The 15706-nt window shown below is 37.6% G+C and overlaps 1 protein-coding gene across 2 annotated transcripts; it reads left to right on the top strand.

The window, feature by feature from the left end:
* The first annotated feature begins 7971 nt into the window (after nt 1–7971).
* On the top strand, nt 7972–15706 carry LOC109175783 (pleiotropic drug resistance protein 1-like). 2 transcript variants are annotated; one of them, XM_019325137.1, is made up of 16 exons: nt 7972–8506; nt 8600–8720; nt 8823–8911; nt 9208–9452; nt 9553–9629; nt 10085–10138; nt 10559–11711; nt 11818–11933; nt 12020–12179; nt 12266–12447; nt 12726–13058; nt 13152–13442; nt 13535–13618; nt 14288–14649; nt 14730–15156; nt 15256–15706. In XM_019325137.1, the coding sequence occupies exons 1-16, from the start codon at nt 8142–8144 to the stop codon at nt 15514–15516; spliced, it is 4320 nt and encodes a 1439-aa protein (XP_019180682.1). In that variant the 5' UTR covers nt 7972–8141; the 3' UTR covers nt 15517–15706. The 2 variants fall into 2 exon arrangements, with proteins under 2 accessions (XP_019180682.1, XP_019180683.1); XM_019325138.1 differs by having other exon boundaries at nt 7973–8506; nt 11818–11921; nt 12017–12179.

Here is a 15706-nt window from a genome sequence, read left to right as displayed (position 1 = left end):
TTTCTCCGATGTAGAAAGAGCAGCGATGTTTGGAGTTGCATGATTTGTGGCTCCAGTGTCCGGAACCCAAGTATGAGAATTTGACGAGGTTTTAGCAACTAAACCATTCTGAAACACCAAATTAGCCTGAGAATCCGGAGCCCCTGAATATCGCCAAAAACAGTTGACTCCCGTGTGACCGAAACTTTTGCAAATTTGACACGGATCATTATAGCGCCAAAAACAATTGGCTCCCGTGTGACCAAAACGTTTACAAATTTGACACGGATCATCATAGCGCCAAAAACAATTGGCTCCCGTGTGACCAAAACGTTTACAAATTTGACACGGATCATCATAGCGCCAAAAACAATTGACTCCTGTGTGGCCGAAACCTTTACAGTTTTGACACGGATCATCGAAGCCACGTTGCTGACCTCCACGGTAATTAAGGTTGCCATCGCAGCGCTGCATCTTCTTGATTTTATGAATCAAAAAACCCTAGCTAACTGATACCAGATGAGAACTGATTGTATTATATTTTCTGAACTTGATTACAATGAGATCAGATGATGTGAATATATAGAATAGAGAGTCACAGTGTGACAATGATAAGAAGTAGAGAGTCACAGTGTGACAAGGATAAGAAGTTCTAAACAGACTCATATACATAGAGTCCTAATATAACTGATGAAATGGATTAATCACTAATGTTAATGTATTGATAATTAATCATTTGAATTCCTTATTGAAAGCCAGAGATAGGGAATGTGAACCTCGATCGGCAAATTATGCTGTGCATCCGGATGCACCATGCATGGTGCATATGGATGCAAAAAAGAAGTCGTTTTGCATCAAAACGCGCATCATATTTTTAAAAAAAAAAAAAAATTTCAATTCTCAGCAAAAACATTATGTTGTTCATTTTTTTAGTTCATTCATTTTGAATTTTTAGTTATGAAGGATGTGTAGGTATGCAATTCTGGATTTATAGTTATGAAATTATGGATGTGTAATTATGCATGATGTAGTTATGCAGTTCTGGATTTTATAGTTATGCAATTCTGGTTGTATAGTTATGCAATTCTGGATGTATAGTTATGAAGTTATGGATGTGTAGTTATGCAATTCTGGATTTATAGTTATGAAATTATGGATGTGTAATTATGTAATTCTGGATGTATAGTTATGAAATTATGGATGTGTAGTTATGCCATTCTGATTTTTTTTTTTTTAAAGTTAGACGTCAAAACGACGTCGTTTTTGTATCCGTATGCACCATGCACGGTGCATACGGATGCACAGTATAACGATTGGTGAACCTCATGTCCGGTCCAATTCTAAATCGCAATCACCTATCGGCAATTTATATTCTACACCATGGCGCGCGTTGCACTGTGCGCCCAGATGCAAAACGACGTCGTTTTAATTTTTATTTTATTTTTTTGAAATTTTCCGCCCCAGTGAATGACAGTTATTTTTTCTTTAAAAAAAAACCTCTGTTCAAAAATGTACATAATGTTATACTAGAATACACATAATTGTATACGTGAATGTACATAATTATATAACAAAATATACATACTCTTTTTTAAAGATAATACACATAATCTAACATAATACATAATAAACATAAACTTTTAACATAATACACATCAAACTCTTAACATAATATATACACACAAATTTTCTGATTCGGATGTACATAATTGTATAAAAAGAATGTACATAATTGTATAAAAAATGTACATAACTGTATGAACAAATATACATAATTGTGTGAACAAATATACATAATCATAGCAACTTCTTATCGCGCCTACCAAAACGATGTCGTTTTGGGAGGCGCGCGGCGCACAGTGCTACGCGCGCCGTGTTGTAGGGTATAACGATTGATCACCTATCACAATACAAATTATTATTGGGCTGGACTCTATTGTACATTATGGGCTAACTTTAGTAGAATATTAAAAAATATTATAACATTGTCCCAGTAAAAAGAAATGGACTTGAACTTGATTGATTCAAGTTAAGATGATAAATAGGGAACTAAGGATTAAGGAATTGGATTAAATCAATGTATAGAGTAAGTGAGATGCAAAAAAATGTTTAAATACTACTCTCATAACTATTTGGACTTACAATTTCACCTTGGACTCCACTCTCATGGTAATTCAAGTAGAAATCACACAAGCAAGAACACCAGCATAATACCCTTGTGGCCTCGTAGTGGGTATCAAGCATGTAAACATGTGGCTAGTGTACAAGGCTTACTTTCATAGCAACAAAGATACTCAAATTTCAAGCATATGATCAGGATCTAACGATTATATACTTGAAAATTGATTTTATAGGTAAGATTTGTGTGAGAGGGTATCCTCACACCGAATATCAATCTCAAGAAGTGGACTAGAAGATTGTCGAATAGTAAGTTGACTAAAAGCAAAAACATGTCTAGCTTTAATAATTTGGTTGAGAAATGTCATTGAAACAATCAAGTAACAACCAATGAATAATAGAATTGAAGTAATAAGCAAAGGTAAATAAAGGAGTTTGGACTAGGCTAACATTTGCATAGATGCTATATGGGGGTGTCTTAGGATTTGGATCATGTAAACACTTAGGAAGGATCAAGGAAGAGGCAACAAAGGTGTCAATGTCATTCTCGTGGCTATTAGACTGCCAATTAGCAATGAATCTCACTCTCATGAAACAAGAGACCAAACAAAGCAAAATCACACAACAAGAATCCTAGCTAATTCAATACGATTCCCCCTAATTCAGTTAGGATCATGAAAAACAAGTAGCTAGAACATTCCACCAAGCGAAAACTGAGGAATGAGGCAAGAGTTTGAGAGGGATGAGTGGAGAATGTCATGGATATATATATATATATATATAGAAGACACAACAGGTATGATATATAAAAGTTTGAGATGATGGGTCAAAGGTAAACAAGGTACCTCAAACTTGGGTGCAACATTGTATATGAGAATTAAATATATAATTAAAGACTTAGTCTAGTTATATTATGTTAGAGTAAAGATAACTTTTTTTTTTAATGCTACTGTCTCTATTACAATGCAGTATTTGTTCATAGTTACTTTCTCAATTACCTACTGAAATACAGAGAGCCAATAACGCCTCCGAGGCTCGAAATCACACACTACTGGAAATTATGGAATTTCCGACCACCTAAAAGTGATCTTAAATCAAGTCGAAAGTCTTGTCCGACCACTTTTGGTATCCGGAAAAACCTTTGTTGCTATTTCCGACCACTTTTTGCTTTCAACTTGATTTAAGATCACTTTTAGGTGGTCGAAAATTCAATAATTTCCAGTAGTGACAACCTCACATATGGGAGTCCAACCCGAGTGCCATCTATGCACAAGGTGCTTCGCGAGTAAAGATAACTTGTATACATATATTTTAAAAACTTTTAATTTTCATTATATTATGTTTGTCACTTCTAGCCCAAATGGGTGGTTATGGGTTCGAACCCTAGTGAGGACGGTATTGACTCTTTTTATGCTTCAATAGGTGAAAAAGTAAATATGAATATGCATAAAATTTTCTTTATAAATGATTAAATGTATTTATTTAAAAATATTAAACAAAAATACTCTTCTGTACAAATTTATTATTTTAGAAAAAGTCCTATAAATGCACATTAAACGTTCTCATTTTCATGCCATTTGACTGTGAGGAATTGACTCTAAATTATGCGTGTAATATATGGTTGGTTGGGGCAACGTATAGTAACAGCGCAGCGTCTTCTAGACGGTCCATCTCAGGTCAAAGAAGACCACCATATTCTGGTCAAATTTACGTTCTCTACAAGTTCACCATTTTCGACTTTTGGATATTGTCCTTAAATTTCTCTTTTTTGCTTTTATATATATATATATATATATATTTTTCCTCTCATTTTACTAATCTAATTAACGACGAAAAATCACAAACAACACGTGATTTTCTTAATTATTTTTAATTCTTAAATAATTGAACTGGATGGAGTGCTAAGGAGTGCGTTATTTTATAGTTAAAGATTCTGAGTTTTCTTGGTTTCCGGGCCCACCGTTGCTGGCGTCGCTTCGTCGAGACTTCCGGAATTAAATATATATATGTTACTAAAAATAATATTCTTTCCCAAGTGTTGTTTTAATTTATAATTTTACCATATTTTTGTTATATGATTGGTCCACCACTTCATCTTAGTCTAAGTTGGATTTTAAACCTGGAGCCATGAGTCCATGGCCAAGGTTAGTGCGTGTTTCAATTTCCTAGAAATTAGGGTACGGTGCAGTAGGTAAATCAATGACATTAAAATTAAATAACTTATTAATATAAATATATATAGCAAAAATTTGTGTGAGACCGTAATGCAAAAATTTGTATGAGATGGGTTCGGATGAAAATGTAAAATTTATACGTACAAATGTAATACTCCGTACTAATTAGGAATAAAATGTTTATTACTTATATGAAAAAATGTAATAATTTTAGATTCTGATTTAAAAGTATTATATTTTCCTAGTAACAAACACTTGCTAACATTACTTATTAGGGAAAATATAATACTTTTATATTAAAATGTAAAAGTATTACATTTTTCTTCAAAAATATTATATTATTTTTTATAAGTAGCAAATATTTTATTTTTGATTATTACATTTGAGCATAAGTATGACATTTGCATGTTAATCCGACTCGACTCGACCAGTCTCACGGATAAAGATATGATCCGTGAGACAGTCTCACAGTATGTTAGTGGTTTATCTTGTAATGTGAATCATGATCCACAATATAATTGGTAAGATAATTTGTACAACCAATTAATAAGAAAATACCTAATGTGAGAGAGTTCATGATTAATTAATTTATTAAGCCTTTGATATTATATATGCTCCTCATTGTCAGATATCTGAGAAATGAAGTTTGCTTTGTTGATAATATTTAAAGGGATTCCAGCTCTCATGCATAGAAATTTGTTTATCTAAATTTCAAGAAAGAATTAAGCATTATTAAAATAAATATCAATTTATTTTTCAATCACTTCTTAAATAAACTTCAGTATTAAAATAATAAAATGACTAGTAAAAATAATTGAAGAATTAAAAATGCAAAATCTTTTGTATTAAATACCAAAAAAAATGGAATAATACGACATGAATGAATATTAAGAAATAAATTTATTTTAAGAGAATTTTTTTTTTGAAGGTCAATCATGCGATTGTATTAATGAATCAAAGCCGAAATAACGTCAAGTGGGATAGCATCCCAGTACATTGCTTGATCCTGTGTAAAAGCTAACGAGGCTAATGTATGCGTATGTAAATTAACATGTCTAGAGACATAATCTAAAGTAATGCGATTAAATAAAGACATAAGTGTTCTGCATTGGTCAATTGTGACTCCAACGTACGAATAAATTGGCGTGTGATGATGCCGGATAATTGTAGTTAACTCCTTGCAATCCGTGAGTACATTTACTGATGTGTTGTTCCGTTCAAGTAGCCAGGACAATGCTTCCTTGTACGTCTGTGTCTCCGCCATAAGTGGTGAGAAGCAAACCGGCAACTTTCCATTCCTTGCTGCCACAAAAGAGCCGTCCGGCGCTACAAGTAGTATGCCGTACGTAGCCTCGTCCGTGCCGTGACGGAAGCCTGCATCCACGTAACACCGCAGACCTCCACCCCCTGGTTCGGTTGGGGATACCGATGCAGCGTCGGGCTGTGTGCGGTAATCCTGGGCAGCACCGTATGCTTGAAGTGCTGCGGCTGCTGCTCGGGCTATTTGGGTAGGCCGCGTCATAGACCCCTTCCAAACAGCTGAGTTTCTGGTTCTCCAAATATAGTATAACACCGCTACCATCAGCCGGGTTTGTTCCTCCGTCAGGACCGCCAAAGCCCCTTTTAGCCATGATGTAAAAAGTATATATTATTTTAAGGGAATTTAGTGCATGTTACTCACAGATAATTAATATAATTCCTTCTCCTAAACTCATGGTACTATGCGCCAACTGGTCAAGTAAGTAATAGTGAGATAAAATGAAAATGTTTAGAGGTTTTCACGTGAAATACTTTTGACTTGATCAAAAGGAAAATGGGAAATTTAAAAAATATTTTTAAAAATAAAAATAATAATGATTGGACGGAGTCAAGGCAGAAGTTGGCAAGCAGCCCCATGACCCAAAATATATATATTTATCAAATTAAAACGTCGGCTAGCGGACGCAGAAAATAATATATACTTTTTTATGATTAAGAATTATTGAATAGGGTGTATGGATCCATGTCATTTATAATGTCACGTGAATGCCCCTCCCCTCCACGGTTCTTATATTAACTTTGTTAGGCTAAGTGGCTAACTAATACGCATTAATGAGTTTATTATATTAGTTAATGATTAATTAGTCAAATTTTAAAAATGAAAGAATAATTACACTTTAACATTTATGTAAGTGAAGTAATTTCTTATATCATACATTAGAACTAAAATCCCATAATTTTAAAATCTTCACAATTACTAATTAGCAAGAGTACATATTAGGATTAGAAGTTATTCTCCCCTTACAATAGGGAATAGAAGAAAACTACAAAAATTGTGACATGGCTATGACCCAATGTTGTTTACGGTTACTAGTGAACTTGAATTTTTCCGGAGAGCACGATTTAATTACATGGAGTCCAAGTTGTAATTCTACGAACCGATTAGCTGAATTGAGACATTGTTATTGCACATAATACCATGGTTGAAAAAATCGATAGGCGCTCGGGGGACGCTTAGATGGCGATTAATCGGCGCCTAGGCGCTCATGTATTTCTTATTTTATTTTTAATTTTTTTAAAAATTTGTTTAAAATTTTTTAATTTTTTAAGACTTGATAATTATAAATTATATATTTAGTACTTTAATAGTTAATAGTTTAATACTAAAATATTAAATATTAACATAAAAAAAAAATCTAGAGTTTGAACAATTTAGGATTATTTCGCTCAAAACGATATCCTTTTGATTAAAATAACTCATTTAAAAAAAAAAAAAAGAATGAAACAATAGCTAATCGGTCGGCTAGGTGATCTAGCTGGTGCCTTGGAAGCCTAGGTGATCAGTGCCTAGGCGGCCTAGTCGGCTAGCCACCTAGACCACCGATTATGGTAATACGCAAGGTGGCCGGCCAGCTGTCTAAATACCGATTATGGTGATACGTAAGGTGGTCGGCCAGCGCCTAACACTTAGACGCAGATTAATCGGTATCTAAAAGATATTTTTGCAAGACTGCATGATACACAAATAATCATCATAATCACTCTACATCATTATTAAGTTGGTCCCTCATTACATAGACCAACTATACCATGAAATTAAACCCTAATGTGGATGGCCTAATGAGAAATTAATATAACAACAGTTGATGTGCCAATACAGTATCTAGCATTAATAGCAAAAATATATTATATTAATAACTAAAGGCCAAAAGTGCTTTTAATCCTACACTACATATTCGTGTACTATTTCAAATAAAACTAACTCCCATAATTTGCATTATATGTTACATTAAAATCTATATTCCAATACTGCTCTCTGTTTATTAATATTAATAGGTTTTCACAAGATATTTAGCTAGCTAGGGACAATATAATGGCCTAATTTTTGAAATAATATGGTCAAAAACATCAAGAGATTGAAGTGAAACTTCTGACAAGTGCACAATAAATAAAACTAGTAATAGTATTTAAAAAAAATTAAAAAAAAAAATAGGCAGGTTCTACGCAGCTAGCTAGGCACAACTAGAAGGTCAAACAAGGGTGGCATTTTCACTATTTCTCCCATAATTCAGTACATCTAGAAGGGCATGTATATTGATGGGCAACAATTAATATATAATACAACAAAAAATAGGCAGGAAAACTAGCTTGAATACTAGAATATATAAAAAATGGTGGAAAATTCCACGTTGATTGTTTGAAACATCCTTAGCCGCCTCCCAGAATACAGATACTTTATAAACACCCCCCTTTCCCCTCCGCCATAGTCAAAACACTCTGCTTCTCAATTCTCATTCTTTTGTTCTTTCAATCCACTGGGAGAGAGAAAAAGGCAAAACCCGATCAAGAAAACTAAAAAGCTAAGATTTTGTTGATCAAGAAAGTGTGGGCATGGAGCCAGCGGATCTGGGAATACTGCGAGGCGGGAGCTTACGAGCCAGTCTGGGCGGGAGCCTGCGAGGGAGCTTAAGAGCAAACAGCAACTCAATCTGGAGGAGCACTGGGGCCGAAGTCTTCTCCAGATCCTCTCGCGATGAGGACGACGAAGAGGCCCTCAAATGGGCGGCGCTCGAGAAGCTCCCCACCTTTGACCGTCTCCGGAAAGGCCTTATCTTCGGCCCTGACGGACCCGCCGCCGAGATCGACATTAACAACCTCGGATACCAGGAGAGAATGGCCTTGCTTGATAGGCTCGTTAAGGTTGCCGATGAAGATAATGAGAAATTCTTGGTTAAACTCAAGAACAGAATTGATAGGTAATTAATTAAGTCCCACTTTAATTTAATTTGTTTTATAATTTAGTAAATTTACCTCTGAATTCAAAATGAAATTTTTTACTTTTATTACAGAGTTGGGATTGATATGCCATCCATTGAAGTGAGATACGAGCATTTAAATATAGAGGCAACAGCCTACGTAGGCAGCAGATCTTTGCCCACGTTTATCAACGCTTTTACTAATATCTTTGAGGTAATTAATTCATTAATAATTGCTACTACTAATTACTAAAAATTAATCAAGTGTTAGTTAAAAGTTAGTTTTTACTGAAACCATTTTATTTGTGTCCCAAAGGATTTGCTCACCTCCCTTCACATAACCAAAAGCAAGGCAAGAAAACTCACCATTCTCAACGACGTTAGTGGGATCGTCAAACCATGCAGGTAATTATTTGGTTTTCACTATTACACTACTGGAAATTATGGAATTTCCGACCACCTGATCTTGTTCCGACCACTTTTGATATCTGAAAAATTTTTGTTGCTATTTTCGATTATTTTTTAGTTTCAACTTGATTTAAAATTACTTTATGGTCAGAAATTCAATAATGTCGAGTAATGTTAAAGTCACAACGTTCAAGTCCAGCAGCCTGTCTTTGGCTAATAATCGATATTAGTTATATATTTTGGCTTAGTAATAAGTGTTTGATCTGAGGGTGTTTGGGGTGATAATGTTGCAGAATGACACTGCTGTTGGGGCCGCCGGGGTCCGGGAAGACGACTCTTCTACTGGCGATGGCCGGAAAACTTGATAAAGACCTGAAGGTGAGCGGGAACGTGACGTACAACGGGCACAAGATGAACGAGTTTGTGCCGCAAAGAACGGCTTCTTACATCAGCCAACACGATCTGCACATCGGAGAAATGACCGTCCGGGAAACCTTGGAGTTCTCCGCTAGATGCCAGGGCGTCGGCTCCCGTTATGGTTAGTTTCAATTCTCTAAATTTTTTTTTATTTTTATTTTTAATTATAATCTGTTTGTTTGGTTAAATTACAAAATTTTTACTGGTGTGAAAATTTTCAGAAATGTTGGCGGAGCTGTCACGCCGAGAAAAGGCTGCTAACATTAAGCCAGATCCAGATCTTGATGTCTTCATGAAGGTAAGAGATTAATCTCATTTTATTAAATAAAAAATATTAGTACTAATTAAAATGTTATTGTTAACTTATTTATTTAATATCATGGTGGGTCCCAGATAACATTAATTGCGAGGAAAATATCTCTTATCTTAGATAAATTAATTACGCGTCCAACCATGTGATGTGGAAAAAGATAAATATTTGTTCTCTTACGGCGGCTAAGGATTAGACTTGACATAAACAATATTAACAAAATTTGTTTTCTTATGCTCATTCCCACCATTTGTTTAATGATGTATTATTGCAAAAAGACAATTAGAATATTACCAGTTATTTAACGATAATGGTTGAATATGTAATATATATAAAACATAAATGTATAATTTATCTAAAATTAGATAATGATTTGTACTGTTGAGTGTTACCATCCCGGAAATAGTAACATTAGTTTTTTTTTTTTTTTTATCTGAATTCAGGCCGCAGCTACAGAAGGGCAAGAAGCAAATGTGGTCACTGATTATGTTCTCAAGGTAAGCATTTGGATATATAATGAAGAGAGCATATATGAGTATGCATGTAATTAGAACACAAAATGGGATTTTCAAAAAAAGAACACAAAATGGGAAAACTTTAATCAACTCCATCTCAACTAGTAAAAAGTTAAACTGATAATTAGATTACATTTATTATTATCATCAAACTGCTTACTAGTAGGCCAAAAACTATAACTAGTAGTAAAGATGTAACTCTATTTTTTTTTATACAGCTACACATTTTTTAGAATTAGAATGCTGAACTTGGTTCTTTATCGGCCTTTGTCCACTAATCTCTTTGTCAACTGATGCTGGATTTGACCCTCAATTTCCGCTCTTTTTATTAGTTATATGATACTGGACTTGACTATTTATTGACCCGATAGTCTAATTGAGTTTGTTTGTTTGTTTGTGCAGATTTTGGGACTGGACATATGTGCAGATACAATGGTGGGAGATGAAATGCTGAGGGGTATATCCGGTGGGCAGAAAAAGCGTGTCACCACCGGCGAAATGATCGTGGGGCCGGCAAAGGCTCTTTTCATGGACGAAATCTCCACCGGACTGGACAGTTCCACCACGTATTCCATCATCAACTCACTCAGGCAATACGTCCACATTCTCAAGGGAACCGCCGTCATTTCTCTCCTGCAACCCGCGCCGGAAACCTACAACCTCTTCGACGACATCATTCTCCTGTCGGACGGGTACGTCGTTTACAACGGACCCCGCGACCACATCGTCGATTTCTTCGAATCCATGGGGTTCAGGTGCCCCGACAGGAAAGGCGTCGCAGATTTCCTGCAAGAAGTGACTTCAAAGAAAGACCAGCAACAATACTGGGTGCGCAGAGACGAGCCTTACAGGTTCATAACATCAAAGGAATTCGCCGAGGCGTTCCAGTCGTTCCATGTCGGGAGAAAATTATCAGATGAGCTATCAGTCCCCTTTGACAAGACCAAAAGCCACCCCGCCGCCTTAACCACTGAGAAGTTCGGGATAGGAAAACGGGAGCTTCTCAAAGTCTGCACTGAAAGAGAGTATTTACTGATGAAGAGAAACTCCTTCGCTTACTACTTCAAATTCTTCCAACTTGTCATCATAGCTTTGATTACAATGACGTTGTTCTTCCGAACTAAGTTGAAGAAAGACGATTTGGTGAATGGAGGGTTATACAGCGGTGCTTTGTTTTTCGGGGTGATTATGATTATGTTCAATGGAATGTCCGAGGTTCCCATGACCATTTATAAGCTCCCAGTGTTCTACAAGCAAAGGGACCTCCTGTTTTTCCCTCCTTGGGCCTATGCTCTCCCTTCCTGGATCCTTAAAGTCCCCATCACATTGGTTGAAGTCGCTCTTTGGGTGTTCATCACTTACTATGTCATCGGTTTCGACCCCAACGTTGGCAGATTGTTCAAGCAATACTTGCTGCTCATCATGGTAAACCAGATGGCTTCGGGTTTGTTCCGCTTCATTTCATCAGTTGGTAGAACCATGGGAGTTGCCATGACATTCGGATCCTTCGCGGTGCTTCTCCAAGTCGCATTGGGTGGCTTTGTCCTCGCTCGAAGTATATACATATATCACACTCTTGATTTGGTTTCTCTATATATATATATAAATCAGTCTTGTTATTCTGAACTTTACTTAGATGTTCTTGTGTTTCAATGTTGCAGATGATGTGAAGAAATGGTGGATTTGGATGTACTGGTCATCCCCATTGATGTATTCTCAGAATGCTATTCTTGTGAATGAATTTAAAGGACACAGCTGGTATAAAGTAAGCATATCTATCTATTTGTATGACTTGAAACTTAACTTAGGAATCATGTTTTTTGGGATCTAACCAAGTAATGTTTCATTATATTTGTGCAGAACATAACTATCGATGGACGAATTCAAATTCTTGGAGATGCAGCGGTGGAATCTAGAGGATACTTCGCGGAATCGAAATGGTACTGGATTGGGTTTGGAGCACTCATTGGATTCACAGTTGTTTTCAACATCTGCTATGCTTTAGGCCTCCAATTTCTTAACCGTAAGTAGTAGCCCAATAGTTTTTGCTTGAAAACGTTATATTGCGGTTTGGTTTGGAGGCTGATCGATAAACTATAATCTCTGCAGCATATGGGAAGCCCCAAGCTATTCTACCAGATGATGACGAAAATGAAAATGATGCCGGGAGGCAAGGTGGAGGAAACGCCACTTCTGAGAACGCAGAGCCTAAGCAAAAAGGAATGGTTCTTCCATTTGAACCGCATTCCCTTACCTTTGACAACGTTGTCTACTCCGTCGACATGCCAGTGGTACGTTTATTTCGTTATACTGTGCAAAAAGCTATAGCTAGTACTGAAGGCGCAACTTTATTTCCTTATACTGTCACTCAGCACTAGCCAGTCTTAACTGCTGTTGCTGGCCCGTGACCTGGCTTTAATACCACTTGTTAGGAATAAGTCTCAGCCAGTTTTGACTGCTGTAGCTGGCCCGTGACCTGGCTTTAATACCACTTGTTAGGAATCAAGTCTCTTAACACTACGCCAAAAACTCCCAACACGAACTAATAATGGTTTTGTGTAAAATGCAGGAAATGAAAGAGCAGGGTGCTACTGAGGATAGGTTGGTGCTATTGAAGGGTGTGAGTGGAGCCTTCAGGCCTGGGGTTCTCACAGCTTTGATGGGTGTTAGCGGGGCTGGAAAAACAACGTTGATGGACGTGTTGGCAGGAAGGAAAACAGGGGGATACATCGACGGGGACATCAAAATTTCCGGTTATACTAAGAAACAAGAAACATTTGCCAGGATTTCAGGGTATTGTGAGCAGAATGACATCCACTCCCCTTATGTCACCGTTCACGAATCCCTGGTTTACTCGGCCTGGCTACGTTTGCCTGATAACGTTGATGCCAAAACCAGAATGGTTAGTTTAGTACTCTATTATTCATCATACACCTTTTATCCATAACAACTAAAACGAAAATATTCACTGATATATGAATGTTTGAAATTGCAGATGTTTGTGAATGAAGTTATGGAACTAGTTGAGCTGACACCATTGAAATCAGCTCTGGTTGGGCTTCCAGGAGTGAATGGTCTCTCAACCGAGCAGCGTAAAAGGCTGACAATTGCAGTTGAGTTAGTGGCAAACCCCTCTATTATCTTCATGGATGAGCCCACTTCTGGGCTTGATGCCAGGGCGGCTGCCATTGTCATGAGAACTGTCAGGAACACCGTCGACACTGGAAGGACCGTGGTCTGCACCATCCATCAACCTAGCATTGACATTTTTGAAGCTTTTGATGAGGTAACACTCAAGTCCATGTTTGGGTATTTTCAAACTTCAGGCTCATGAGTGCATTTTTGAATGAAATTAAACAAATGTGATTTAATTTGCAGTTATTCTTGATGAAAAGAGGAGGACAAGAGATTTATGTTGGGCCATTGGGACGCCACTCTTGCCACTTGATCAAGTACTTTGAGGTAAGCTACAAGAAACCAAAACTTATCAATCCCTTACCACTAGGTTGTCGCACAACTTTATTTCCTTATACCTGTGTAATAGTCGGCGCTACAGTTCGAAAAAACGGGTGCTAGACTTGGCTTGACAGGCTTTCTCCCAACAATCACCCTAGCCACTTGGTGCTGGATTTAGTTGGCCCTTCAGCCCTCTGCCCAACAATTAACCTAGTCATCTGGTGCTAGACTTAGTTGGCCTTTTAGGTCTCCACCCAACAATTATCGTAACCACCTGGTGGTGCTGTACTTGGTTGGCCCTTCAGCCTCCGCCCAACAATTACCATACCCACCTGGTGGACTTGGTTGGCCCTTTAGGCCTCCACCCAACAATTATTGTAGCCACCTGGTGCTGAACTTGGTTGGCCCTTTAGGCCTCTTCCCAACAATTATCGTAGCCACCTGGTGCTGAATTTGATTGGCCCTTTAGGCCTCTTCCCAACAATTATCGTAGCCACCTGGTGCTGAATTTGGTTGGCCCTTCAGGCCTCCGCCCAACAATTACTCTAACCAGACCACCTGGTGGTGCGGGACTTGGTTGGCCCTTTAGACCTCCACCCAATAGTTATATATTTTCATCATAGTGCATGACATGAGTAAGGCTGATTTGTGGTGTTGTTGAATGCAATAATGCAGTCTATCAACGGCGTGGCCAAAATCAAGGATGGCTACAACCCAGCAACTTGGATGTTGGAAGTGACCACTTCATCTCAAGAACTGGCATTGGGTGTGGATTTCACCGATCTTTACAAGAACTCAGAGCTTTACAAGAGGAACAAATCCTTGATTACTGAACTAAGTACCCCTCGTCCTGGTACCAAAGACTTGTACTTCCCTACCAAGTTCTCACAAAGTTTCTTCAGCCAATGTTTGGCTTGCTTCTGGAAGCAACGCCTCTCCTACTGGCGCAACCCCGCTTACACCGCCGTTAGATTCTTCTTCACAACCTTCATCGCCCTCGTCTTCGGCACCATTTTCTGGAAACTCGGCAAAAAAACGTAAGTTCATCGATCAACCCAACAAACAATTAAACTTTCCTTAAATTAACCAAAGATTCTAAATAAATTGTATTTTGCAGTGAACAGAGACAAGATCTGATTAACGCTATGGGATCCATGTACGCTGCTGTTCTTTTCCTGGGTGTTCAAAACTCGGCATCTGTTCAACCTGTGGTGTCGGTGGAACGGACTGTGTTCTACCGGGAAAAAGCCGCCGGAATGTTTTCTGCCTTACCATATGCCTTTGCCCAGGTGGCGATTGAGATCCCTTACGTGTTTGCCCAATCTGCAGTTTACGGTTTGATCGTTTATGCGATGATCGGATTCGAATGGGACGCCGGAAAATTCTTCTGGTACTTGTTCGTCATGTATATGACCTTGTTATACTTCACTTATTACGGCATGATGTCTGTGGCCATCACCCCCAACCAAAACGTCGCTTCCATTGTCTCTGCTTTCTTCTATGGAATCTGGAACGTCTTCTCCGGCTTCATGATCCCAAGACCTGTAAGTACATTCTTTTCTTATACAATTTTGGACAACGGTCATATGTCTAAATAAATAAAGCAGAAATTTAATAATGTTTTTGTGTGATTTGATAAACAGAGGATGCCGATCTGGTGGAGATGGTATTTCTGGGCATGCCCAGTTTCATGGACTTTGTACGGTTTGGTTGCCTCGCAATTTGGAGACCTGGAGAGTCGAGTCATCGACGCCGACCAAACTGTGAAGGAGCTCTTGGATGATTTCTTGGGGTTCAAACATAGTTTCCTGGGAGTGGTGGCCGCCGTGCTGGTCGTTTTCCCGGTTATGTTCGCCGTCACCTTCGCGTACGCCATCAAGGTGTTGAACTTCCAGAAGAGATAAAAACCTGCGCCTCAATTATATTATAGTTGTACTATGTATATGATACGCCTTCATCCTTAAGTTTATTTTTAATTTGCTCTTTATTATGTAATATTTGACTTTGAGAATTTGTTTCTACATTCTTTTTTGTCCAATTAAATGTGTTGTAAGAATTTCACTATCAATTTAATAATGTCTCCCTTTCAAACTA

The sequence above is a fragment of the Ipomoea nil genome, unplaced genomic scaffold, assembly GCF_001879475.1.
Source record: "Ipomoea nil cultivar Tokyo-kokei standard unplaced genomic scaffold, Asagao_1.1 scaffold0688, whole genome shotgun sequence".
In the NCBI taxonomy this organism is placed as follows: domain Eukaryota; kingdom Viridiplantae; phylum Streptophyta; class Magnoliopsida; order Solanales; family Convolvulaceae; genus Ipomoea; species Ipomoea nil.
This window is presented reverse-complemented; position numbering and strand designations above follow the sequence as displayed.

Coding starts and splice junctions, on each gene's coding strand:
- LOC109175783 (XM_019325137.1), top strand. CDS start 8,142: ATGGAGCCAGCGGATCTGGGAATACTGCGAGGCGGGAGCTTACGAGCC. Junction 8,912..9,207: donor GGGATCGTCAAACCATGCAG/GTAATTATTTGG, acceptor ATAATGTTGCAG/AATGACACTGCTGTTGGGGC. Junction 11,712..11,817: donor TGGCTTTGTCCTCGCTCGAA/GTATATACATAT, acceptor TCAATGTTGCAG/ATGATGTGAAGAAATGGTGG.